General features: G+C 32.0%; 2 protein-coding genes and 1 long non-coding RNA gene across 3 annotated transcripts; 2 read left to right on the top strand and 1 right to left on the bottom strand.

Moving 5' to 3' along the window:
- The first annotated feature begins 1,530 nt into the window (after nt 1-1,530).
- Nucleotides 1,531-9,382, top strand: LOC112784380 (protein transport protein SEC23 D-like). The gene is made up of 14 exons (XM_025827562.3): nt 1,531-2,083; nt 2,194-2,259; nt 3,282-3,335; nt 3,426-3,598; nt 3,707-3,893; nt 4,014-4,159; nt 4,232-4,386; nt 4,835-4,916; nt 4,996-5,111; nt 6,313-6,411; nt 7,162-7,285; nt 7,533-7,810; nt 8,551-8,765; nt 8,865-9,382. The coding sequence occupies exons 1-14, from the start codon at nt 1,753-1,755 to the stop codon at nt 9,074-9,076; spliced, it is 2,238 nt and encodes a 745-aa protein (XP_025683347.1). The 5' UTR covers nt 1,531-1,752; the 3' UTR covers nt 9,077-9,382.
- A 1,509-nt stretch (nt 9,383-10,891) lies between these two features.
- Nucleotides 10,892-18,719, top strand: LOC112784372 (protein transport protein SEC23 D-like). Its single transcript, XM_025827554.3, has 14 exons — nt 10,892-11,420; nt 11,531-11,596; nt 12,619-12,672; nt 12,763-12,935; nt 13,044-13,230; nt 13,351-13,496; nt 13,569-13,723; nt 14,172-14,253; nt 14,333-14,448; nt 15,650-15,748; nt 16,499-16,622; nt 16,870-17,147; nt 17,888-18,102; nt 18,202-18,719. The coding sequence occupies exons 1-14, from the start codon at nt 11,090-11,092 to the stop codon at nt 18,411-18,413; spliced, it is 2,238 nt and encodes a 745-aa protein (XP_025683339.1). The 5' UTR covers nt 10,892-11,089; the 3' UTR covers nt 18,414-18,719.
- Nucleotides 18,720-19,116: 397 nt separating this feature from the next.
- Nucleotides 19,117-21,263, bottom strand: LOC112769167 (uncharacterized). The gene is made up of 2 exons (XR_011879439.1): nt 21,091-21,263; nt 19,117-19,523 (listed from the first exon to the last, which is right to left on the bottom strand). It is a non-coding gene; the product is annotated as an uncharacterized lncRNA (long non-coding RNA).
- Nucleotides 21,264-27,951: the final 6,688 nt, after the last annotated feature.

Raw genomic sequence — 27,951 nt, 5'->3', positions numbered from 1 at the left:
ATGTATAGTTAAAAAATATTAGTGAATTTTAATTTTTTTTACTTATAAAAATTAAATAAAAAATATATTATTGATTAACATATCATATAAGTATGTTCTGAAAATAAATCATTGATAAAAAACTAACCAATTTTACAAAATTAAATATTAAAAATTGAAATAAATATTTTTTCAGAGTATTTACTCCTTTTGGTTCTCAACGAATTTCGAATTAAACACTTTAGTCCCAACTAAAATTAATTACTCAATTGGTTCATAACAATTAACTTCGTCAGTCACTTAGGTCCTTTACTCCGTCAACTCTGACGGATGACAAAATAGTCCTTGACAACTCTAACAGGAAACAAAATGGTCATTGACCCTCTCTGTTCGGAAACAACACTGTTCTCTCCCAATTTCTATCATATTTCGCATAACCCTAACTGTCTAATACTGCATCTTCAAGTTACACAATGCACACTCTGCAACTTCATTGTTTACAAGAAGAAAAATTCTCAACTTGTTTTTAACCAATTCATACTCAGGAAACTAATGACTATGTCTCTTAAGTACTTGTCGTCTTTGATAGATCCCATGAATCTAGACAGCAAATCTGATTTGTTAAGACCCATTGTCGTCACCATCTCCCTCCTCCTCTGCCTTATCATTTCCACGGTCACATTGTCCACTCCGATCGCTTCCTTCACCTTCTTCTCCGAACAAATATTCAGTAATCGCTTCAATTTCCATATGAGCGGCGACGACGACATTGCTCGTTGTACTGATAGCTTGGATGCGAGGCTGACATCGTTTGCCAGTTTAGACTCCGAAAGAGAAGGAATAAAGTACTCAAGGTCCATTCCAAATGAGAATTTGCATATGATATCGAAGGAAAATTTTCTCATGATATCCTAATGTCCAACCATCTATATTGCTTGTTGAAAAATAGAGAAAGACGTGCTCTTGGGGTAGTTGTGGAATTTGGTCTTAAGGATGTGGTGGACGTTATCGGGAGGTTGGAGGTGATGTTTTTATCGAGGACGTAGAGGTGGATGTTTCTGATGGGTGAAGTACAAAGGAGGTGAGTGTACCAATCACAAATATTTAAGAAGTGTGTGGTTTATGACATGTTAAGGTAGGTGCGACACACGTGACGGTTACACCATGATTTGATATTGGAGTTAAAGAGAAAGAAGGAAAAGATGGAAAAGAAGACTATGAAGGTGAAAAAGGAGAGTATGAATGTTAGGATTATGCGAGATACAATGAAAATTGAAAAAAATGGTGTCGTTTCTAAACAAAATGGATGAAGGATCATTTTATATCCTGTTAGAGTTGTCAGAGATTATTTTGTTTCCAATTAAAGTTGACGAAATAAAAAATTTAAGTGATTAACATAATTAATTGTTAAAAACTAATTAAATAATTAATTTTAATTAAAAATTAAAGTGTTATCCAAAATTTTTTACAGACCAAAATAAATAAATATTTTTTTTATTAGGAACTTCGCACTCCTTAAAAATAAATGTAGGTATTCACTCTAAAAAGAAATGTATTTTTAATTTTTTATTACAATTCATCAAAACATTCACACGACTAGTTACATCGGCCGCAACCGCAGGCACAAGCAACCCAAAGCGAAAATCCCAAACACTAGACGCGGGTAGTAACGCACACATCACTCTCACTCAGATACTCACCCTACTACTGTTTCGAACTCGGTCACTCGAATCCGAGTCAACACAGCCCGAACTCGCTCCATCCTCGACGACCATGGCGGTGAGGGCCACAGTCTCGCGCTTCCCCGTCGACACAGACGCACGCGAAGGATCTGGCCTCCTCTGGGGAGTCACCGTGACGCCATTCGCCGCCGTCGACGAGAACGGCCATTCTCCGGCTTTCGGATCGGGCGGCGACATCCTACCTCGGTGCGAGAACTGTTGGGCGTACTTCAACACGTACTGCGAGCTGGAGCAGTGGGCGTGGTCATGTTCTCTCTGCGGCACCCTCAACGGCCTCTCCTCCGCCGCTGTCGAGCGCTACTCACTCCCCAAGTCCTGCGCCGAGATGTGCTCCTCCTTCGTAGATCTTGAGTTGCCACTAGGTAATTCCTTTGAATCGATGCTTTGCTTCTTCAACTGAAGTTGTACAGGTTTCCTATCCATTTTCTGTCTTTTGTTCTTATGGATTCTTTTTTAATTTGAATTGGCTTAGATGGATCGTCGGAGGAAGCGGCAATGCAAGCCCGTCCTGTCTATGTTGCTGCCGTTGACTTGTCCTGTAAGATTTATCTGTTTGAACTGAACAATTCTTCCTCCTTTCTTCTCTCCCTCGTTCTCTCTCTCTCTCTCTCTCTCTCTCTCTCTCTCTCTCACCCACATAATTTCCTTAGTTCGGTGAGGTTAGTCGGTTAGGGGTTTCGCAGTGTGTGAGAGAGAGAGAGAGATCATTTTGTTTTTTGGAATGCAACTTTTGCGTTTCCTTTTAGCTGGTTCATTGTTTTTGATGTGTGCGAGAGAGGTCTGTGTGAAGTTCATTCATCCTGCAGCTGCTTTTGGGTGCGAGAAATGAATTTCCTCAATGATTATTTGGCGCATTTGTGAACTTGGTTCCAATTTCCGCCTTTGCTTCCTTAAGGGTTGAGGCTGAAGGGAGACCATGGTTTGGAATCACATGACATTTATGAGTCTAGATGTGAATTATGGCAAATTGGTAACGGTTGTGTACAATGCTTCACTGGTTGTTCAAGACAAATTTGCTACTAGTTATACTGATATAGCATTTCAAACTGTGAACTGTGATCAACCAGTGATTTGTGGCCTTACTTCTGTCGAATGTGAATGAAAATTCCATCACAGCAGTAATAGCTATTATTTGATCATTTCCTCCTTTTGCTTTCTCTCAGTTACTTTTGCCCTGACATTTGATTCTATGTAGAAGGATGCTGTGATCATGCTATCAAGTCCAGAAAGCTTCTCTTTGATACTCTCGATTATATATTTTTTTTTTCTTTAAAGATCCATATACTAAGGAGAGTCAATTATACGGAGTTAACCCTATTGATAGAATTAGAAGGAGACTAAGAAGCACTAGAGATGAGACCACTACAAATATTTTAATTTTAATGGTTTGAATAGACATCGTTTACAATATAATGTTGGATCCATATAATGGATTTAACCTTGTGGAACAAAGCCTTGTTGTTATTGTTACACTTGTTTTTTGATTATTTACTGATATGCAGATGAATCATCTTGATATTGTTATTTATAACTTGGAAAATATTCTGGGTTTTACTGCAGCTTCAGAGGAGTTTTTGGAGCTGACTAAAAGTGCACTGCTGGCAGCTTTGGAAGGTAATATGTTAATCCAACTAAACAGTTCTTTGTATATGGTAATTTTTTTATGGTTTCTTTTAATTTTCTTTTCCATGTGTTCTACTGCAGCTCTTGCTCCTGGTTCACTTTTTGGGCTTGCTACCTTCAGCCACAAACTAGGATTGTATGATATTCAAGGTCCTATTCCTGTTGTAAAAAATGTGTTCATCCCTCCTGATGCAGAGGGAACTTTACCAATTGGGCTTGATGATGTCATGCCTTTGTTACAGTTTCTGGCTCCTGTATGTTAACCATAAGCAATTTTTTTAGGATTACTGTTTTCACGTTGAAGCCCAAAAGATCACTTTATATGGGAAATTCTGTTCGACCTAAAAGCCTTTTTTTTTCAGGTGGACACCTGTAAGGACCATATTGCATCTGCGCTAGAAACACTAAGACCTACGACTTCATGGGAGAGAACCACGGCAGCTGGTCAATCACTGGATGGTGTTCTGATAGGTGGGCGCGGTTTTGGGGTGGCAATGGAAGCCCTTTGCAATTACCTTGGATCTGAATATGGAAACACGTTTGCTTTAGGTTTGAATGATTTTAACTACAAAACTCAGATGCTGTTTACAAGGTTGATGTTCGATTTCTTTAATGTCAATTTTGCATGCTTAAGCTTCAAGCAGATGTTATTTCCATTGAGTACTGCAGCTAGAATCTTTGCTTTCTTGTCTGGTCCCCCTGATTATGGAGCTGGACAGTTGGATACAAGACGGTATGGTGAGCAGTATGCAAGCAAAGGAGAGGATGCAGATCGTGCTTTACTCCCAGAGCAGACACCATTTTATAAAGATCTGGTATTTAACTTATGTTATTTTTTTACTTTTACCTTTCATATTTTTAGAAGTGAAAAAGTTGACATATTACAGGCTGCTGTTGCTGTTCAAGCAGGTGTCTGTGTGGACATATTTGCGGTAACAAATGAGTACACAGATTTGGCTTCCCTGAAATTTCTGAGTATTGAAAGTGGTGGTTCCTTATTTTTATATACAAGTACTGAGGATTCAACTTTGCCTCAGGACATGTAAGTCTCATTTCGTAACTTTCCAAGACATGCTTTATGGGTAAAACCATTGCAGTTGCCTGATTTATATCTGTAGGAGATAGGTGTTCAGTATTGGCTGTTGACTATTTTCCTGTGTCCACAATACAGTCTAAACTCGGTGATATTGCGACAACTTTCTTCTTAGTCAAATTAGATTTAAATTGACTATAGAGCTAATTGTATGTTAATAACATTGAAATATATGTTTATTGCTTTAGTTGTTTCTTTTTCAAAATGGTTAAGTCCAATTAATTTGGCAACCCGGAAATTCACTTAAGTAATAAATTTTGAACTCAAATATAAAAAATTAAACACAGTTGAAGAACTGTTGCAAGTATCCCCCAACTATTAATGATATTTCTTAACATGCTTTCACATATATATATATATCAAGTGGTGACTGTATTGTGGTCTGTTCTCCTTGCAGGTACCGAATGCTGAGTCGGCCATATGCATTTGGCTGTGTCCTTCGATTGAGAACTTCAACTGAATTTAAACCTGGCAATTCTGTAAGTGTGATCTAATGGATGGATTTATATTTCATATCTTTTGCATATATTTATAGAATAATGTGATATTGTATTGCAGTATGGTCACTTCTTCCCGGATCCACAGTATGAAAATGTTCAACACATCATATGTTGTGATTCTTATGCTACATATGCTTATGACTTTGTGTTTGAAAACAATGTTGGATTTTCAAGGTATAAACTATTACTGGTTACAGTATTGTCTGACTTTTACTAGCTTGAAAGCTTGTACATGAAAAGTATACTTTATACCCCTAGCGTTTGTATTAAATTTCAATTTTACCTTTGAGTTTTATTTTGTTCAATTTTACACCAAATGTTTCAAACCTTTTCAATTTTACCCGTTAATTTTTATTTCGTTTCAATTTTAGACCAAATGTTTCAGAACGTTTCAAAAAGGCTGGTCAAAATTTTGTGCCTGCCTTGTTTCAGAAGCCTAAAATTGAAATGTTATGAAACATTTGGTGTAAAATTGAAATGAAATAAAACTTAAGCATAAAGTTGAAATTTAAATACAAATGCTAAGGGTATAAAATATACTTTTTCCTTTTCTAATGTATAGTTACTTAAGTAAGGTGCATTCAAAAGTGAAAATGTTATGTAAGCCTTGTACTTTTCTGTGTTATTTTTACTCAGAATTTTATGAGGCCATTCTACGTCTAGTCTCCTAATTCATTAGTTTGTCCATAAACTACTGATTGTTTAAGTAGCAGTTTCTCTTAATGGAAAGACTGTACCTTTTCATAGTTTGTGCTTTGAAGAGCCTTAACAATGACTTTGTTTTTCTTCAATTTTATCATGTAGAAGTAGTCAACTCCTCTTAGTGGGAGAAGGTGGTGGTGTTGTTGAATATTGAAGAAGTAAAATAACTTTGTAAACCAAGACAATCTGATTAATTGAAACCATCATCATACCAACACATGCTATCTTTGTGACTTTGTGAGTGTGCGTGTGATTTTCACCTTTTTTCCTTCACGTGTTTAAGTATTGACAATAGGTTGGACATTTCATACTTGAAATCAGATTGCTGCTGAATAAGGAAACCCTAGAGCTTGTCTGGGATACTAGACCAAGAAGAGGAGTAACTCAAGGGGAAAAATGGATTAGCCATGCACATGAAGATTGTTTGCGAAAAATGATGCTTTCTTTTTTATTGGAGGGGTTTAGATGATGTATAAAGTACTCTTGTTTATTATGACTGCAAGATGAAAATTTTGAACCTAAAAGTAGCTGGAAAATTTTAATCTTTAGTAACATTATTATCTTCTGTGATTTCAATAACTTATAATTTTGTGTCATATTTTAGCAATTAAGCTTTAGTTCTTCTTTGATACTTTTCCTGTTCTGATCCAATTCGATGTTATCTTTTTTGCAGAAACAAGTCAGATGTTCCTACAATTCAAATTGCATTTCAGTACTCAGTTGTAGTTCCTCCCGAGGAACTTTCCAATTTAGCAGGAGTTTCTACAAATAGGTACAGAGAGGAGATATTAGATGTTTATAAATTGTATATGGGTCTTCTCCCATTATCCTATGGTATATATGGTATGGGTGTTTTTATATATTATCCATGTTAGATGCAGTGAGTCCTATTAGATGTGACAACAAATATTGTGGCACTGTTTGATGCATTATAACTAAGCCTATCTAATGGAGCAAAGCTTTGTTGTCATTAAGTATCAAGTACTTTCTATTTGCCATCGATGGCCACAAATAATGTTCTTCCAAGTTTCTAGCTTTTCTTCTTTTGTTCAACTTAAGTATTTGTTGGTTGAAGATGGATCATGGGATTTCTTACCAAGGCATCTTTCTTTATCTCTCGTTTATTTAATCTTCACAAACTACAAATTATAAGTTGAACATAGGACTTTACCTTTTTCATCATCATCATCATCATTATCATCATCATCATCATCATCATCATCGTCTTCTTAGGGAATATTCTTGAAAAGTCTATTTTTGTTAACATTTCAATATATTTCCTAGGGAATATTCCTTGTTCTCTTTTCCTGTGATTTCTATTTCGGATGGGGCATTTTTTTTCTAATTTATTTAAAATGTTAGTTCCATTTGCTTTATTGATATTGTTTGGGCATACCCTGAGTCCCTCAATTTCTTGATAATTGTGTTTGAAATTCTCATTTTCTGCCAACATCTCAAAATTATTTACAGAATGATTCAAGGCCTTTTTGTGCTTAATTTATTGTGTTGATTAATGACACAGAACCATACATTCTCTCAAACGCCGGCTTAGAATCCGCACGTTGCAGTTTGGTGTTGCTGAGAACATTAATGAACTTTATGACAGCTGTGATCCTGAAGTTGTGCTATCTTTGCTTGTTCATAAGGTGAATTGCAAAATCATCTAATCTATTTCCTTTGATGTGATTTTTATTTTTGTGCTTCACACTTCAGAGCTACTTCTGTGGATGTTATGCTTTTTCTAGTGTTTTATAAATATATGAACTCCTGCTACATATATAGAATTATTTTTCTCCAGTCTTTTCTCTGTTTTCTTGATTGATTTTTTGAGTTTTCTATTTTCTTTCTAAAAATATAGTTTTCTTGGGCAACTTATTATATGGTATTCTGCAGGTTATATTAGCCTCTTTGGATGAAGGTGTTCGGGAGGGCAGGGTTCTGCTTCAAGAATGGCTAGTGATCCTCATAGCTCAATACAATGATGCTCTTAAACTGGTTCAGTACAATAGTGGACTTTCCCTAAGATCTCAGATAGATGTTGCATTCTCCCAGTGTCCTCAACTTCAGCCTCTACCTCGCCTAATTTTTGCGCTCCTTCGAAATCCTCTTCTCCGTTTTCACGAAGAAGGTGTTCACCCCGACTATCGCATCTATCTTCAATGCCTGTTCAGGTGATTGGTCTTCAGATTTATTTGAACAATGGACTTTGCATAATTGTGCCAATTTTTTGCTGGGTGAGGTTAGACATATTAGCTGACCAACATAGAGCTAAATGAGCTTTTATTAATATTTATTAGAAATATAACCATTCATGTAAGAATCTAAATCGTAGCACTTGTTTTTTTTTTTAGAGTAAACCACCAAAAAACACCCACTAAACATTTAGTACCTAACAAAAATATCCTGAAAGATTTAAACGACAAAAAAGCTTTTAAAATATTTAAATGTGATAAAAGTATCCTGACATAAAGTAAGCTTCCCTTGGTATATACTTTATGTCAAGGCACTTCTATCACGTTTTCAAGATTTTTTGTGGGTATTTTGCTTTTTTCATTTTCTGGGAGTTTTTTTTATTGGTGAATCAATTTTTGGAGCACATTTTTGGTAGTTGACTCTTCTTTATTAAATAAAATGACAGCCAGTGCATTATGAGCATAGAAAATAGGTCATTTAGGACGCTATTTTTCCTTTTTGTACGGTAATAGGTCAAATCGTTATACAGTTATAAATTTATTTTCCTTGTCTTGATTTTTACGAGTAAAATGAGTATGTTCTTTACCAGAGTTAGCTGCTCTAAAATGAGTATCTAATAATGTTGCACTGCTTTCGCAGCATATTGGTAGTGTTGTATTCTAGGTTGAACTTCTACTCAAGAATTTGATTATACGATTCAATTTCATTTGTGTTGTAGTGTGCTTGAACCGAGTTCCCTTCATCGTGCTGTCTATCCAGTGTTGACATCATTCGCTACTCCAGATAAACAAGCATATCCTCGCCATTCATTGAGTCGTGCTGCGCTGATTACCAGTGGCAGTCCAATATTTTTCCTTGATGCATTCACAATTCTGGTGGTGTTTTATTCTTCCACTGCAGACCCCTCACTTCCTTTTCCTCCACCCCATGATTGTAAGCCTTCTCTACTTTTTCTTCTGCTATCTTGGGTTTTAGTTGGTATAAGTATGTCATACCTGTTCTGCCTAAATCTTATGCAAAATACATTGTCAGGTTTGTTGAGGATTACAATCAACAAATTGAAGCAAGAGAGATGCATCACTCCCAAGCTCATTTTTATTCGAGGAGGGCTGGATGACGCCTCAGTTTTCGAAAACTTTCTAATTGAGGAGCAGGATGTTGATGGAAGTGGGCTTACAAGTGTAATGGGCTTTGTTTCCTTCCTTGAAGATATTACTCAGAAAGTTCTAGAGTTCATGAAATAGAGTTCCTTCTGGGGTACGGTCTCTGTTTATGGATAATTAGGGAACGTGTACATTTAAGGGTGCCTACAGTTGTAAGGATGGGTTAAACAGTTAAGAATCGGCCATGGAATCAAGCTGGTTGTGATTGCCTTTGTTGTATTTGTACCTCCCCCCTATATCTTCGGTTAACTCTTTTCAACATCCTTCAAAAAGATGCCAGTCATTTAGTCAATGTACATTACCTCATTTGTGAAGGTTTTGTTGCATTTAAAGCATTTTATGTATAAATTTTATTATCTTAATTTAATATGATAAAAACATCACTCACCTTACCAGTCTATTCATTTTAGAAGAATTTTATTAAAAAAATTTGACAAAACATACACAAGGGACTTTTATTTAGATTGCTTGTCCAAGCAGCAGGTGGTAGCGGCTACCTAACGCTAGGAGAGGTACAATACATCATTACATCATAATATTGGAAATTTTAGTGATTTTTAATCGATGATTTTAATTATAGAAAATATATATAATATATATATTAAGATCAATGGTTTTAACTTAAATTTAAAATTTTTTCTATAATATTAGTATCTAAAAAAATAAGATAAATATTTTAAAACTTTAATATAAATAAATGTTAGTAATTTTTTCTTTGACGTCGTAGTTGGTGTACAACCCTAACAAGAAAATAATTACTCCCAATGAATGTGAGAGCTTTCTCAACCAAAAACTGGTCGTCTTATTAAAAATTACATCACTTACGCTACCATTCAATGATGATGTGTGCCATACTTAATTAATTAGAATTTATATGCAATTTTGAGATTTCGAACAATGTAACAATTGGAATAAACAAAAGAAAATAATGGTAAAAATAAACAGAATTCAAAATACCATTACTTGTACCATGATGATGGTCGTTGTTGCGGTAACCAGCACTACCTGCAGCTGCGCCATATAAAGGAATGGGCAAATTACTATGATCACCATTCATTCCCTTGCTACTCCCGTGCCCATCACTGCCGGAATGACCGCCAACTCCATGACCGCCACCTCCGTGACCGCCACCGCCACCCCTCCTATCCACTGATACTATTGCACTTGCTTTTATTATTGTTGCTGAATCAGCTGTAACATGTTATCATACCAAGCATGACTTTAATTTTTATTTATTGTGGCTTATATTGTTAATTTTTAATAGGAAAACTACAACAACAATAACAACAACAATAAATATCTACATTTTTTTTTGGTATTTAATATCTACATTTTTTTAATTGTTTATATGAAAAATAGAAATCTTTGCTATGCTTTATGTTAAGAATATATATTGCTGGCATAGGAAATTAATAAAAGGGGAATAATGTAGGTAGGGTAATGAAGCAGAACTCTCCTTTCACATCTGTTTTTTGTTTTAAATAAAAAAAAAATAATAAGGACTTTTATTTAAAGACCCATACAAAGATATACAATTATAAAAAAATAATGGGAATAGAAAATTTAAAAATCCTACGTATATACTAGAATTAGTTATTATATATGTTATTAAATTTATTTTTAATAAATATTTTATCTTTTTAATAATTAATTTTAATATATACTTAACACATTTTTAACAAATTTGTAAATAATAGTACTAAAAAATTTTGAACTGGTTTCCGTTTGGTCGGGAATGAAGTTTAGGTTACCTACAAATTAAAAATAGAATAATCTATTAAGTATTTGTTTGAACGTTATTATCTTAAAAAAAAATTTAATAATTTTTTTTTATTTTTTAATATATTTGATAAATTTTTAACAGTAAAAATAAAAATACTAAAAAAAATATTTTTTTTGAAAAACTGTAATTTATATTTTTTTACATCGGCCGCAACCGCAGGCACAAGCAACCCAAAGCGAAAATCCCAAACACTAGACGCGGGTAGTAACGCACACATCACTCTCACTCAGATACTCACCCTACTACTGTTTCGAACTCGGTCACTCGAATCCGAGTCAACACAGCCCGAACTCGCTCCATCCTCGACGACCATGGCGGTGAGGGCCACAGTCTCGCGCTTCCCCGTCGACACAGACGCACGCGAAGGATCTGGCCTCCTCTGGGGAGTCACCGTGACGCCATTCGCCGCCGTCGACGAGAACGGCCATTCTCCGGCTTTCGGATCGGGCGGCGACATCCTACCTCGGTGCGAGAACTGTTGGGCGTACTTCAACACGTACTGCGAGCTGGAGCAGTGGGCGTGGTCATGTTCTCTCTGCGGCACCCTCAACGGCCTCTCCTCCGCCGCTGTCGAGCGCTACTCACTCCCCAAGTCCTGCGCCGAGATGTGCTCCTCCTTCGTAGATCTTGAGTTGCCACTAGGTAATTCCTTTGAATCGATGCTTTGCTTCTTCAACTGAAGTTGTACAGGTTTCCTATCCATTTTCTGTCTTTTGTTCTTATGGATTCTTTTTTAATTTGAATTGGCTTAGATGGATCGTCGGAGGAAGCGGCAATGCAAGCCCGTCCTGTCTATGTTGCTGCCGTTGACTTGTCCTGTAAGATTTATCTGTTTGAACTGAACAATTCTTCCTCCTTTCTTCTCTCCCTCGTTCTCTCTCTCTCTCTCTCTCTCTCTCTCTCTCTCTCTCACCCACATAATTTCCTTAGTTCGGTGAGGTTAGTCGGTTAGGGGTTTCGCAGTGTGTGAGAGAGAGAGAGAGATCATTTTGTTTTTTGGAATGCAACTTTTGCGTTTCCTTTTAGCTGGTTCATTGTTTTTGATGTGTGCGAGAGAGGTCTGTGTGAAGTTCATTCATCCTGCAGCTGCTTTTGGGTGCGAGAAATGAATTTCCTCAATGATTATTTGGCGCATTTGTGAACTTGGTTCCAATTTCCGCCTTTGCTTCCTTAAGGGTTGAGGCTGAAGGGAGACCATGGTTTGGAATCACATGACATTTATGAGTCTAGATGTGAATTATGGCAAATTGGTAACGGTTGTGTACAATGCTTCACTGGTTGTTCAAGACAAATTTGCTACTAGTTATACTGATATAGCATTTCAAACTGTGAACTGTGATCAACCAGTGATTTGTGGCCTTACTTCTGTCGAATGTGAATGAAAATTCCATCACAGCAGTAATAGCTATTATTTGATCATTTCCTCCTTTTGCTTTCTCTCAGTTACTTTTGCCCTGACATTTGATTCTATGTAGAAGGATGCTGTGATCATGCTATCAAGTCCAGAAAGCTTCTCTTTGATACTCTCGATTATATATTTTTTTTTTCTTTAAAGATCCATATACTAAGGAGAGTCAATTATACGGAGTTAACCCTATTGATAGAATTAGAAGGAGACTAAGAAGCACTAGAGATGAGACCACTACAAATATTTTAATTTTAATGGTTTGAATAGACATCGTTTACAATATAATGTTGGATCCATATAATGGATTTAACCTTGTGGAACAAAGCCTTGTTGTTATTGTTACACTTGTTTTTTGATTATTTACTGATATGCAGATGAATCATCTTGATATTGTTATTTATAACTTGGAAAATATTCTGGGTTTTACTGCAGCTTCAGAGGAGTTTTTGGAGCTGACTAAAAGTGCACTGCTGGCAGCTTTGGAAGGTAATATGTTAATCCAACTAAACAGTTCTTTGTATATGGTAATTTTTTTATGGTTTCTTTTAATTTTCTTTTCCATGTGTTCTACTGCAGCTCTTGCTCCTGGTTCACTTTTTGGGCTTGCTACCTTCAGCCACAAACTAGGATTGTATGATATTCAAGGTCCTATTCCTGTTGTAAAAAATGTGTTCATCCCTCCTGATGCAGAGGGAACTTTACCAATTGGGCTTGATGATGTCATGCCTTTGTTACAGTTTCTGGCTCCTGTATGTTAACCATAAGCAATTTTTTTAGGATTACTGTTTTCACGTTGAAGCCCAAAAGATCACTTTATATGGGAAATTCTGTTCGACCTAAAAGCCTTTTTTTTTCAGGTGGACACCTGTAAGGACCATATTGCATCTGCGCTAGAAACACTAAGACCTACGACTTCATGGGAGAGAACCACGGCAGCTGGTCAATCACTGGATGGTGTTCTGATAGGTGGGCGCGGTTTTGGGGTGGCAATGGAAGCCCTTTGCAATTACCTTGGATCTGAATATGGAAACACGTTTGCTTTAGGTTTGAATGATTTTAACTACAAAACTCAGATGCTGTTTACAAGGTTGATGTTCGATTTCTTTAATGTCAATTTTGCATGCTTAAGCTTCAAGCAGATGTTATTTCCATTGAGTACTGCAGCTAGAATCTTTGCTTTCTTGTCTGGTCCCCCTGATTATGGAGCTGGACAGTTGGATACAAGACGGTATGGTGAGCAGTATGCAAGCAAAGGAGAGGATGCAGATCGTGCTTTACTCCCAGAGCAGACACCATTTTATAAAGATCTGGTATTTAACTTATGTTATTTTTTTACTTTTACCTTTCATATTTTTAGAAGTGAAAAAGTTGACATATTACAGGCTGCTGTTGCTGTTCAAGCAGGTGTCTGTGTGGACATATTTGCGGTAACAAATGAGTACACAGATTTGGCTTCCCTGAAATTTCTGAGTATTGAAAGTGGTGGTTCCTTATTTTTATATACAAGTACTGAGGATTCAACTTTGCCTCAGGACATGTAAGTCTCATTTCGTAACTTTCCAAGACATGCTTTATGGGTAAAACCATTGCAGTTGCCTGATTTATATCTGTAGGAGATAGGTGTTCAGTATTGGCTGTTGACTATTTTCCTGTGTCCACAATACAGTCTAAACTCGGTGATATTGCGACAACTTTCTTCTTAGTCAAATTAGATTTAAATTGACTATAGAGCTAATTGTATGTTAATAACATTGAAATATATGTTTATTGCTTTAGTTGTTTCTTTTTCAAAATGGTTAAGTCCAATTAATTTGGCAACCCGGAAATTCACTTAAGTAATAAATTTTGAACTCAAATATAAAAAATTAAACACAGTTGAAGAACTGTTGCAAGTATCCCCCAACTATTAATGATATTTCTTAACATGCTTTCACATATATATATATATCAAGTGGTGACTGTATTGTGGTCTGTTCTCCTTGCAGGTACCGAATGCTGAGTCGGCCATATGCATTTGGCTGTGTCCTTCGATTGAGAACTTCAACTGAATTTAAACCTGGCAATTCTGTAAGTGTGATCTAATGGATGGATTTATATTTCATATCTTTTGCATATATTTATAGAATAATGTGATATTGTATTGCAGTATGGTCACTTCTTCCCGGATCCACAGTATGAAAATGTTCAACACATCATATGTTGTGATTCTTATGCTACATATGCTTATGACTTTGTGTTTGAAAACAATGTTGGATTTTCAAGGTATAAACTATTACTGGTTACAGTATTGTCTGACTTTTACTAGCTTGAAAGCTTGTACATGAAAAGTATACTTTATACCCCTAGCGTTTGTATTAAATTTCAATTTTACCTTTGAGTTTTATTTTGTTCAATTTTACACCAAATGTTTCAAACCTTTTCAATTTTACCCGTTAATTTTTATTTCGTTTCAATTTTAGACCAAATGTTTCAGAACGTTTCAAAAAGGCTGGTCAAAATTTTGTGCCTGCCTTGTTTCAGAAGCCTAAAATTGAAATGTTATGAAACATTTGGTGTAAAATTGAAATGAAATAAAACTTAAGCATAAAGTTGAAATTTAAATACAAATGCTAAGGGTATAAAATATACTTTTTCCTTTTCTAATGTATAGTTACTTAAGTAAGGTGCATTCAAAAGTGAAAATGTTATGTAAGCCTTGTACTTTTCTGTGTTATTTTTACTCAGAATTTTATGAGGCCATTCTACGTCTAGTCTCCTAATTCATTAGTTTGTCCATAAACTACTGATTGTTTAAGTAGCAGTTTCTCTTAATGGAAAGACTGTACCTTTTCATAGTTTGTGCTTTGAAGAGCCTTAACAATGACTTTGTTTTTCTTCAATTTTATCATGTAGAAGTAGTCAACTCCTCTTAGTGGGAGAAGGTGGTGGTGTTGTTGAATATTGAAGAAGTAAAATAACTTTGTAAACCAAGACAATCTGATTAATTGAAACCATCATCATACCAACACATGCTATCTTTGTGACTTTGTGAGTGTGCGTGTGATTTTCACCTTTTTTCCTTCACGTGTTTAAGTATTGACAATAGGTTGGACATTTCATACTTGAAATCAGATTGCTGCTGAATAAGGAAACCCTAGAGCTTGTCTGGGATACTAGACCAAGAAGAGGAGTAACTCAAGGGGAAAAATGGATTAGCCATGCACATGAAGATTGTTTGCGAAAAATGATGCTTTCTTTTTTATTGGAGGGGTTTAGATGATGTATAAAGTACTCTTGTTTATTATGACTGCAAGATGAAAATTTTGAACCTAAAAGTAGCTGGAAAATTTTAATCTTTAGTAACATTATTATCTTCTGTGATTTCAATAACTTATAATTTTGTGTCATATTTTAGCAATTAAGCTTTAGTTCTTCTTTGATACTTTTCCTGTTCTGATCCAATTCGATGTTATCTTTTTTGCAGAAACAAGTCAGATGTTCCTACAATTCAAATTGCATTTCAGTACTCAGTTGTAGTTCCTCCCGAGGAACTTTCCAATTTAGCAGGAGTTTCTACAAATAGGTACAGAGAGGAGATATTAGATGTTTATAAATTGTATATGGGTCTTCTCCCATTATCCTATGGTATATATGGTATGGGTGTTTTTATATATTATCCATGTTAGATGCAGTGAGTCCTATTAGATGTGACAACAAATATTGTGGCACTGTTTGATGCATTATAACTAAGCCTATCTAATGGAGCAAAGCTTTGTTGTCATTAAGTATCAAGTACTTTCTATTTGCCATCGATGGCCACAAATAATGTTCTTCCAAGTTTCTAGCTTTTCTTCTTTTGTTCAACTTAAGTATTTGTTGGTTGAAGATGGATCATGGGATTTCTTACCAAGGCATCTTTCTTTATCTCTCGTTTATTTAATCTTCACAAACTACAAATTATAAGTTGAACATAGGACTTTACCTTTTTCATCATCATCATCATCATTATCATCATCATCATCATCATCATCATCGTCTTCTTAGGGAATATTCTTGAAAAGTCTATTTTTGTTAACATTTCAATATATTTCCTAGGGAATATTCCTTGTTCTCTTTTCCTGTGATTTCTATTTCGGATGGGGCATTTTTTTTCTAATTTATTTAAAATGTTAGTTCCATTTGCTTTATTGATATTGTTTGGGCATACCCTGAGTCCCTCAATTTCTTGATAATTGTGTTTGAAATTCTCATTTTCTGCCAACATCTCAAAATTATTTACAGAATGATTCAAGGCCTTTTTGTGCTTAATTTATTGTGTTGATTAATGACACAGAACCATACATTCTCTCAAACGCCGGCTTAGAATCCGCACGTTGCAGTTTGGTGTTGCTGAGAACATTAATGAACTTTATGACAGCTGTGATCCTGAAGTTGTGCTATCTTTGCTTGTTCATAAGGTGAATTGCAAAATCATCTAATCTATTTCCTTTGATGTGATTTTTATTTTTGTGCTTCACACTTCAGAGCTACTTCTGTGGATGTTATGCTTTTTCTAGTGTTTTATAAATATATGAACTCCTGCTACATATATAGAATTATTTTTCTCCAGTCTTTTCTCTGTTTTCTTGATTGATTTTTTGAGTTTTCTATTTTCTTTCTAAAAATATAGTTTTCTTGGGCAACTTATTATATGGTATTCTGCAGGTTATATTAGCCTCTTTGGATGAAGGTGTTCGGGAGGGCAGGGTTCTGCTTCAAGAATGGCTAGTGATCCTCATAGCTCAATACAATGATGCTCTTAAACTGGTTCAGTACAATAGTGGACTTTCCCTAAGATCTCAGATAGATGTTGCATTCTCCCAGTGTCCTCAACTTCAGCCTCTACCTCGCCTAATTTTTGCGCTCCTTCGAAATCCTCTTCTCCGTTTTCACGAAGAAGGTGTTCACCCCGACTATCGCATCTATCTTCAATGCCTGTTCAGGTGATTGGTCTTCAGATTTATTTGAACAATGGACTTTGCATAATTGTGCCAATTTTTTGCTGGGTGAGGTTAGACATATTAGCTGACCAACATAGAGCTAAATGAGCTTTTATTAATATTTATTAGAAATATAACCATTCATGTAAGAATCTAAATCGTAGCACTTGTTTTTTTTTTTAGAGTAAACCACCAAAAAACACCCACTAAACATTTAGTACCTAACAAAAATATCCTGAAAGATTTAAACGACAAAAAAGCTTTTAAAATATTTAAATGTGATAAAAGTATCCTGACATAAAGTAAGCTTCCCTTGGTATATACTTTATGTCAAGGCACTTCTATCACGTTTTCAAGATTTTTTGTGGGTATTTTGCTTTTTTCATTTTCTGGGAGTTTTTTTTATTGGTGAATCAATTTTTGGAGCACATTTTTGGTAGTTGACTCTTCTTTATTAAATAAAATGACAGCCAGTGCATTATGAGCATAGAAAATAGGTCATTTAGGACGCTATTTTTCCTTTTTGTACGGTAATAGGTCAAATCGTTATACAGTTATAAATTTATTTTCCTTGTCTTGATTTTTACGAGTAAAATGAGTATGTTCTTTACCAGAGTTAGCTGCTCTAAAATGAGTATCTAATAATGTTGCACTGCTTTCGCAGCATATTGGTAGTGTTGTATTCTAGGTTGAACTTCTACTCAAGAATTTGATTATACGATTCAATTTCATTTGTGTTGTAGTGTGCTTGAACCGAGTTCCCTTCATCGTGCTGTCTATCCAGTGTTGACATCATTCGCTACTCCAGATAAACAAGCATATCCTCGCCATTCATTGAGTCGTGCTGCGCTGATTACCAGTGGCAGTCCAATATTTTTCCTTGATGCATTCACAATTCTGGTGGTGTTTTATTCTTCCACTGCAGACCCCTCACTTCCTTTTCCTCCACCCCATGATTGTAAGCCTTCTCTACTTTTTCTTCTGCTATCTTGGGTTTTAGTTGGTATAAGTATGTCATACCTGTTCTGCCTAAATCTTATGCAAAATACATTGTCAGGTTTGTTGAGGATTACAATCAACAAATTGAAGCAAGAGAGATGCATCACTCCCAAGCTCATTTTTATTCGAGGAGGGCTGGATGACGCCTCAGTTTTCGAAAACTTTCTAATTGAGGAGCAGGATGTTGATGGAAGTGGGCTTACAAGTGTAATGGGCTTTGTTTCCTTCCTTGAAGATATTACTCAGAAAGTTCTAGAGTTCATGAAATAGAGTTCCTTCTGGGGTACGGTCTCTGTTTATGGATAATTAGGGAACGTGTACATTTAAGGGTGCCTACAGTTGTAAGGATGGGTTAAACAGTTAAGAATCGGCCATGGAATCAAGCTGGTTGTGATTGCCTTTGTTGTATTTGTACCTCCCCCCTATATCTTCGGTTAACTCTTTTCAACATCCTTCAAAAAGATGCCAGTCATTTAGTCAATGTACATTACCTCATTTGTGAAGGTTTTGTTGCATTTAAAGCATTTTATGTATAAATTTTATTATCTTAATTTAATATGATAAAAACATCACTCACCTTACCAGTCTATTCATTTTAGAAGAATTTTATTAAAAAAATTTGACAAAACATACACAAGGGACTTTTATTTAGATTGCTTGTCCAAGCAGCAGGTGGTAGCGGCTACCTAACGCTAGGAGAGGTACAATACATCATTACATCATAATATTGGAAATTTTAGTGATTTTTAATCGATGATTTTAATTATAGAAAATATATATAATATATATATTAAGATCAATGGTTTTAACTTAAATTTAAAATTTTTTCTATAATATTAGTATCTAAAAAAATAAGATAAATATTTTAAAACTTTAATATAAATAAATGTTAGTAATTTTTTCTTTGACGTCGTAGTTGGTGTACAACCCTAACAAGAAAATAATTACTCCCAATGAATGTGAGAGCTTTCTCAACCAAAAACTGGTCGTCTTATTAAAAATTACATCACTTACGCTACCATTCAATGATGATGTGTGCCATACTTAATTAATTAGAATTTATATGCAATTTTGAGATTTCGAACAATGTAACAATTGGAATAAACAAAAGAAAATAATGGTAAAAATAAACAGAATTCAAAATACCATTACTTGTACCATGATGATGGTCGTTGTTGCGGTAACCAGCACTACCTGCAGCTGCGCCATATAAAGGAATGGGCAAATTACTATGATCACCATTCATTCCCTTGCTACTCCCGTGCCCATCACTGCCGGAATGACCGCCAACTCCATGACCGCCACCTCCGTGACCGCCACCGCCACCCCTCCTATCCACTGATACTATTGCACTTGCTTTTATTATTGTTGCTGAATCAGCTGTAACATGTTATCATACCAAGCATGACTTTAATTTTTATTTATTGTGGCTTATATTGTTAATTTTTAATAGGAAAACTACAACAACAATAACAACAACAATAAATATCTACATTTTTTTTTGGTATTTAATATCTACATTTTTTTAATTGTTTATATGAAAAATAGAAATCTTTGCTATGCTTTATGTTAAGAATATATATTGCTGGCATAGGAAATTAATAAAAGGGGAATAATGTAGGTAGGGTAATGAAGCAGAACTCTCCTTTCACATCTGTTTTTTGTTTTAAATAAAAAAAAAATAATAAGGACTTTTATTTAAAGACCCATACAAAGATATACAATTATAAAAAAATAATGGGAATAGAAAATTTAAAAATCCTACGTATATACTAGAATTAGTTATTATATATGTTATTAAATTTATTTTTAATAAATATTTTATCTTTTTAATAATTAATTTTAATATATACTTAACACATTTTTAACAAATTTGTAAATAATAGTACTAAAAAATTTTGAACTGGTTTCCGTTTGGTCGGGAATGAAGTTTAGGTTACCTACAAATTAAAAATAGAATAATCTATTAAGTATTTGTTTGAACGTTATTATCTTAAAAAAAAATTTAATAATTTTTTTTTATTTTTTAATATATTTGATAAATTTTTAACAGTAAAAATAAAAATACTAAAAAAAATATTTTTTTTGAAAAACTGTAATTTATATTTTTTTTAAATAAATTTTAAAAAAAAATATTTTTTTATATAATAAATAAACAAAAAAGTTTTTTTATATTGTTATAGTCAAATATAATTGATAAATAAAAAGATCTTTTTGTATGAGATACCCAAACATAAAATTATTTTTACTTTTTTTATAAGATGTTTTAAAAAAAATAACTCGAAAACAAATTTTTTTTAGAAGCTCACCCAAACAAGTCTTAAAATGACACTCGAAAGTTTATTACGCTGACAAAAAAAACTTTAAAAGATGTTAACGATAAATTCGAAGGATTAAAAAACTCGACAAAAAGAACTAGTAATAAATATATATTCTTAAAAAAAATTAAAGATTAAATTTTAATGTAAATTTTTGTAATCATTATTAGAAAAATAATATCTTTTCATCTTTAAAATTTAGTAATTTTATATTAAGTGTTTTTTTTAAACAAATTATTATGAATAACCATATTTTTTAAATAAAAAATTTAGAGATCAAATTTTATTCTGAATTTTTTATGTATTTTTTAAATATTTATTTAAATATTGTCAAAAAATTCAGATAAAAAAATAAGTTATTTGTTATATACGAAAATTTTTTGTCACTTATAAAAAATATAATATTTATTGATTATTTTTATGCATTTTTAAATCATTCAAAAATTGTTTAATGGATAACATTTTTTAGGAGCCTTGTTGTTGTGGGTGGCTGAATCTTTCAAATGTTAAATTAGTAGTTAATCTTAAAAATAACATACACTTGTTCCCTATAAAGCAGTGAAAGCAAAATCGAGAGAAATAAAGTAGTTATTTTTAAAGAGAAATTGAAGATGAATGATGATGATTACCTGCATGTGAAGAATTTCTTTGGTGCTGTGAGTTGACCGGAAGAGGAAGATCAAGAAAAAAGAGAACAAGATAGAAGATCAATAAGAGAGCGTGCTTGTCGAGCTTGAAGAAGAAGTGTCCCATTGTAATTAATTACATGCGATATCTGCTAGTCCTAATCCTATAGGGAACCTATATCTCAAACTAGCTTCTCTTTATATATTTTGGATTACTGATACTTTTCTTTGATTTCGAGCAACGTAATTTTTACAATTCATCAAAATAAATAAAAGTTGCGTACGCTTCTTCTTTTGAATATAAAATGAATATCATGCGCTCACCAAAAAAAAAAAAAAAACTCAATATCATACACGATATATCTTTAGATATGTCCCCAAAATTTACATCCTTCAGACAGATTTAGGAATTAATAATTTAATTCAATAGAAATTTAAAGGACTAATTCACCGATAAAGTTTAAAAGACTAATAATGTAAATATTTACTATAACTTTTTTAATTATAAAAAGTACCAATAAGAAGGGGGTAGTAATAAGGATATCTTTGTAGAAATTATTTAGAAAAAAAAATAGCCATTAACGATGATTGTTTAAGAATTTGTTTAGGTGCCAACAAAAATTGTTAAAAAAAATGTTATTTTTTAATATATTTAATAAAAAATAAAAAATGATAATTTATATTTTTTTTAAAATATATATTTTAATATAATAAATAAATAAATAAACATTTTTATATTATTGTACTAAAATATAATTAATAAATAAAAAATATATTTAATATTAAATTATTTTTATTTTTTAATTCACTTAAACAAGTCTTAATTTTGGAGGGATGAGCATGGATAGATATAGATGTTGACCTTCCATGCACAGTCTCCGGCGCAGAGCGCTTCCTTATATATTGGCTTTCCCCACACCAATAAAAATACTCACTACTCACTAGTGTTATACTGATTGCTCCAGTCATGCAGGCCACGTTAGCACTCCATCAGCAACTAACCGGCAGTTCTCCCTTTCTTTTATTTTATTTTTTCTGCTGCGCCTGCGCTTATCAATGAATTCTTTCAATATTTCTTCTGCCTTCAATTCAAGGCTTCACATTGAACACAGATACGCACTTATTAGAAGGAAGGTCTACTTGATTTGTCTTTAATTTTTTTTTTACTTGATATATGTGTTTACAAATAATTGCAAAAGCATAATCTCAAGTTCTAACACATATATCCTTCTTTCTTTTTGAACTTACATCATCATTGCATGAATCCATGTGCAACATATTAATTATCATGGAAATAGGTTATAGGAGGATGAGGAAAAGGATAAACCACGTTGATGGAAGTTTAAAAAATATAAAAAAAGTCTTGAGCATCTCGCGTCTAACAGAACACTAATAAGCTTTGAGACTTTCAATTTTGAACACTAAATATAACGTCGAAAATTATTTTAATAAAATAGGAATAATTTTAATTTCGATTCCGAATTTTAAAGAATAAAAAAGTACTTATCCCAAAAGATTATATAACATATCTTAATTGTTTTGGTAAAATGATAACGCACAAATAATTGATAGCTAGTAGTATAATTTTAGAATTCTAAACATTATGTTGTTATATATTCTTGTAATTTTTTATTTACTTGTAAGTGACAATTTTCTTCATAGTTAATCTTGTGTTTTGTGATTATTTTTGTCCACAAAATCTTCACATGCAAAACTTCACTTGAAGAAACACATAGTTCTTTTTACGATCAATATATGGTCCCTTGAAGGCTTCACTTGAATGATTATTCGGTTGCAACAAGAAAAGGATGCCTTCCTTAATTATGCAATTTCTAAACTATCAGCTCCAATTAAATACCGTTGCGGTGGTGGACTTATGATCTCTTCTGGTGGTTGATAGTTTCGTATAATAATACTGTACCATATCCATAGATCTTTAATTTCTATATATATGTGGCACGTGGAGGTTTCACTTTCTTAAAGTGAAGATCGTCCGTTAGCTGAGTATTGTATATATTATTACAATTTTTATGTTGTGACTCATAGATAGGCCCGTTAAGACTACTACCATTTTGTTGTGTTTTATTAAAATAAAAATAAATAAATGTACATTGCAATATCAAGATGCATGCTACAATTACAGAATATTGTAGTGATATGATTGTGTTGAGATGACGAGTATCATAAAAGAATGTGGAATGTCTAACCATTCATAGTGTTGTTCTTTACAACCAGCCACCAGGTAAAGCTAGCTAGCGAGTTTACCTTCTCATCGGTGCATCAATATATCATTTCATTCGTATGAAAACTTTGGAAAGGTTAATCTGGAACCCAAGATGAATACTGTAACGTGGTTTTGGTTGATAAAAGTAAATGCACATTGACCCGTGCCAAGGGGAAATTAAAGCAACAAATTACCCAGCACAATACTTGTGTGCTTTCTGACCTAAAAAGTATGCCCGAAAATCGTTCAATTTATACGCTTCTAACCGAATTTCGATGCTCTAAATTTTAGATTTTATTTTAGAAGATAAAATAAGATTTTTTATTATTAAATATTTTTTTTCTCATACTTTCTCTTGGTCCACCTATAAAATAAATGGTGATAGATCATATTTTATTTTCTAAAATAAAATTTAAAATTTAAAGAATCCAAATCCTTTCTAACCACATCCAATAAGTGATTTAGAATATTCACTGTATATAAAGAGCGTTAGAGGCCTGCAAATTTTGTGATTTATCTCTATCAATTAATTATCATTAATATTTTTAATAGTGTAAAATTCATCCAATAATATAAAATTATTTATTTTTTTCTAGTTAAATAACCAAATTTTAATAAAAATACTAATTTTCTAAATTTTCTCCTTCACTATTACCTATACTTAATATAATATATAAAAGTCTGGCTAGAGGCTGATTTTTGGGCATACCATATTCTATAGATTGTTGACAGCCTATTTTGACTATTTGCGTACACTTATATATACGCGCACAAATACAGAATCAATATTTTTCTTTGTATTATATTTGAGTTTAACACTAATCAATTTCTTTTTTATTAGAAAGTGTGTGTTTGGATTACAGATTGTAAACTGAGGTTTGTATAAAATTGATTTTATAAAATTAATTTTGATTAAAAATTAGTTAGTATTAACGTGATTTATGTTTGGCAATTTTTATTCAAAATGGATTATAATAAACTAAGGAAAAGTATGTGAAACCAAAAGGGGATCAGCCAAAAGATAAACAAAACAATATTAAATTAATTAATTTAATTTTTATTTAATTTTTAATGTTTGTTATTAATTGCCGTTTTGAATAAAATCTCTCATTGACTAATATGTTTCAAATCCCCAATAACCACCCCTAGAATCACGGAACCCTTTCAACAAGTCCGATCCAAAATTTATTTTCCCTTTCGTCAAACACAAATTCGAAAAATACATAAAAGAACATCCATTTAATATGAAAAAGAAACATTCTTATACTTAGTAGAAGAAACATCCATATATATTAATTCGTAGAGATTTTGAATTCATCGAAAGGTATTTGGCTGGATTTTGGCTGATATACTTTTAGTTCCCTAGCTTTACTCATAAACTAAATATTGTTTGGATTACATTATTCAAAATCACTTTTAGGTAAAAAATTACAGAAAAGGACATAAATTTAAATAATTATTTTATATTATCTTATAATTTTATTTTAAATATTTAAATAAATTTTAATATTTTTTTAGTACTCTCAATATTCTTTAGTACTCTAATAGGATTAATAGAATTATAATACAAAGTAAAAAAATATTTCATGTATAAAAGAAATAATAATAACAGTAAAAAAACTCATATAAACAAAAAAACAGAAGTTTTATAAAAAACAATAATATGCATAAGAGAGTATTAGAAAAAATATTATAAAAAAACAACATATAAATAATGAAGGACATAATTGGTACATAAAACATATTTTTTAATCCAACGTGAAAAGCTAAACGGAAAAGTTAGAATTTATAGCTTTTGGTAAACCTGGGTTGAACATAGAAATCACTTCTGCGTTTAGAGTACAAAAATGTTGCCAAACACAAAGATAAAGCGTTCAAGAAGGTCAAACGCGCTTTTCTCTTCTCCAACGCAAATCCAAACACACCCAAATACTGTTTCTTACTTTCCGTACGATTTATTGCACAGTACATTAATTCACTGTTCATGACTCAGACACATCCACAGCATTAAATTGTAGTGGTTCGAATGTTTCTAATAGCGCAAACTGGCTAGCTAGCATCCACTTGCATTGGATAATTCATCCACCACATTTGCGGGAATCAACAGAATGATTGTATGTTTTCTTCTTTTTCTTTGAAATTAGGGGAAATATAGTTATTACTTATTAATTGGATTTTATTGAGAAAATTTTTTAAATATATGTTTATTAAAAGAAGAAATTTTTCGAATGTGGCATAAAATAATTAGAACCATCTTTGCGATTTTATTTTATTTTACAAAAAGAAATTTCAGTTGAGACCTCCACAATTGGATTTAATGCTTCTAAAATGTGTAAAATTAAGAGTTAAAACATTATTCTTATTAAAAGTATTTTACAAACAACATTACTTTAATTGGAAATACCACGCATCCTTTAATAATATTTAATTTCTGATCACTTTTTCAATTTTTTCATTTTATGCATTTTAGAGGAGCCATATGTATTTCCTACGATAATTACTCCATTTGCAGGGGCCGTAGTGAGTCGGCCCTACGTACCATTTACGGTAATTAATTTTCATATCTAATGTCAGCTGTTGTCCAAAGCAACACCAAGAAATTAAATTCAAATACATTCTTGACTTTAATGTGAAATTTTTTCTGCTACTTAGCTTGTTCACAATAGATAATTTTATACTACGGATGCCATACATACTAAGGAGAAGAAATTTTTTCCATATATATAAAAGAGTAGTTGTACGATGTATGTACTATATAGTGTATACATACGTCCATACGTTAGACTTATTAAAGAATAAAAACCCTAATTTATTTGTTACTGATATATATATATTATGTATGTAATGAAGAGAGTCGATGTTGAACTCACAACTTCTTATTTCTCTTATAAAAATTTGTAATAATCATTAAGTTAGCTATTTAATTTACCAATTTAGTATATTTATTTTTTTATAAAATTAATCTAAAATAAAAATAAAATTCAGATTGAGATATCACATATTACACCAAGTAGATTCAAAAATTCTAATGCCATTTTTTAAATTAGGTTCGTTCAGTTATTTTATTAATATATATAAAATTTAAAATAATTATATTTTATATTAGTTTAAAAAAAATTAATTTTTTATAAATAGAGTAAGCTGGTAAAATTTAAAACTTTAAGATACAAAACATGTTAAGGTTAAGAAATTCTTAACTCGTAAATAAGATTAGAGTAAAACCAAACATTTTACTATACTAATTAGGGAAAATTTCACTCCCCTCTCATGTGAGATGTTAAAAACTTAAAATGACACTTCCCTCCCCTCTATTTTATAAATGTACATTTTCCTCCCTTCTAACTTTTAAAAAACCTCCTCTTTAATCTATTTAAAACTTTTTGTGTTAACTTTATCCATTTTTTAGGAAAAAATAAATTATTTTTTGAAAAAAATCCATTAACAAAAGTTTTATTTTTTATCATTAAATTTTACTTACTAAAATACCTTTTAATAAATTATTTTTTATTGATTGAATTGTATTTTTATTAAAATACTTTTAAAAAATTAATAATTAAATTATTTTTTTTCTAAGATATCTATCCTTCAATAATTTTTTAATTATTAAATTATGATTTTACCAAAATTTGTATGAACAATTACTTTTATATTTTACTATTAATTTTTTGATATCAATATATATTATTTTAACATTAAATAAAAAAATTTTATCACTGTTAATATATATAACAATTAATATATATTGATATTGAAAAATAAGCTTACTAAAATTTTTATTTAATGTTAAAATAATATATATATATATATAGATATCGAAAAATTAATAGTAAAATATAAAAAAATCGTTAACAAAAATTTTGATAAAATTATAATTTAATAATTAAAAAATTATTGAAGGATATTTTAGGAAAAAAATAATATAATTATTAAATTTTTTAAAAAATACAATTTAATCAATAAAAAATAATTTATTAAAAATTATTTTAGTAAAAAAATATAATAATAAAAAATAATTTTTTTAATGGGTATTTTTTTAAAAAATAATTTATTTTTTCTTAAAATATGGATAAAGTTAACATTAGTTAACACAAAAAGTTTAAAATAGATTAAAGAGGAGATTTTTTAAAAGTTAGAAGAAAGGAGAATGTACATTTATAAAATAGAGGGGAGGGGAGTGTCATTTTAACATCTTGCAGGGAAGGAGAGTGGAATTTTCCCTACTAATTATTAACCCTAGTCGAATAAAGTATTTATCTTATTTTATAAACAAAAAGTAAATAAATTATTTATACTTATAGAAGAAAAAAAAAGCTTTTATAACTTAAATAATATAAGACTAATAAATAACACAAATTAAAATTCATGATCTTAAATAATATAAAATTTATATGCCCTTATTACAATAAACTAATATACTTAATATACCATATCTCTACTTGCTTCCCGCGTCATTATCGTTTCCAAAATTAAAGGACTACTTCGAAAGCATCATGAGTTACCAATATCTCTAAGTGTGCATTTTTTTTTAAGACTAGGAGTAGCCATGTGCTCGCATTGTAGGAAATTCTACAGTAACGTGTGCCTTAACTGCAAGCTGTTGACACCAACTACTAACGTCAGCCGTAGGTCCCCCAATATTT

This window comes from Arachis hypogaea, chromosome 3 (assembly GCF_003086295.3).
Source record: "Arachis hypogaea cultivar Tifrunner chromosome 3, arahy.Tifrunner.gnm2.J5K5, whole genome shotgun sequence".
In the NCBI taxonomy this organism is placed as follows: domain Eukaryota; kingdom Viridiplantae; phylum Streptophyta; class Magnoliopsida; order Fabales; family Fabaceae; genus Arachis; species Arachis hypogaea.
This window is presented reverse-complemented; position numbering and strand designations above follow the sequence as displayed.

Bases quoted from the DNA above. Each gene is read 5' to 3' on its own strand.
- LOC112784380 (XM_025827562.3), top strand. From the start codon at position 1,753: ATGGCGGTGAGGGCCACAGTCTCGCGCTTCCCCGTCGACACAGACGCA. The intron at 7,811-8,550 runs GTGATTGGTCTT...TTTGTGTTGTAG, and splicing joins TATCTTCAATGCCTGTTCAG to TGTGCTTGAACCGAGTTCCC. The intron at 8,766-8,864 runs GTAAGCCTTCTC...ATACATTGTCAG, and splicing joins TTTTCCTCCACCCCATGATT to GTTTGTTGAGGATTACAATC.
- LOC112784372 (XM_025827554.3), top strand. From the start codon at position 11,090: ATGGCGGTGAGGGCCACAGTCTCGCGCTTCCCCGTCGACACAGACGCA. The intron at 12,673-12,762 runs GTAATATGTTAA...GTTCTACTGCAG, and splicing joins ACTGCTGGCAGCTTTGGAAG to CTCTTGCTCCTGGTTCACTT. The intron at 17,148-17,887 runs GTGATTGGTCTT...TTTGTGTTGTAG, and splicing joins TATCTTCAATGCCTGTTCAG to TGTGCTTGAACCGAGTTCCC.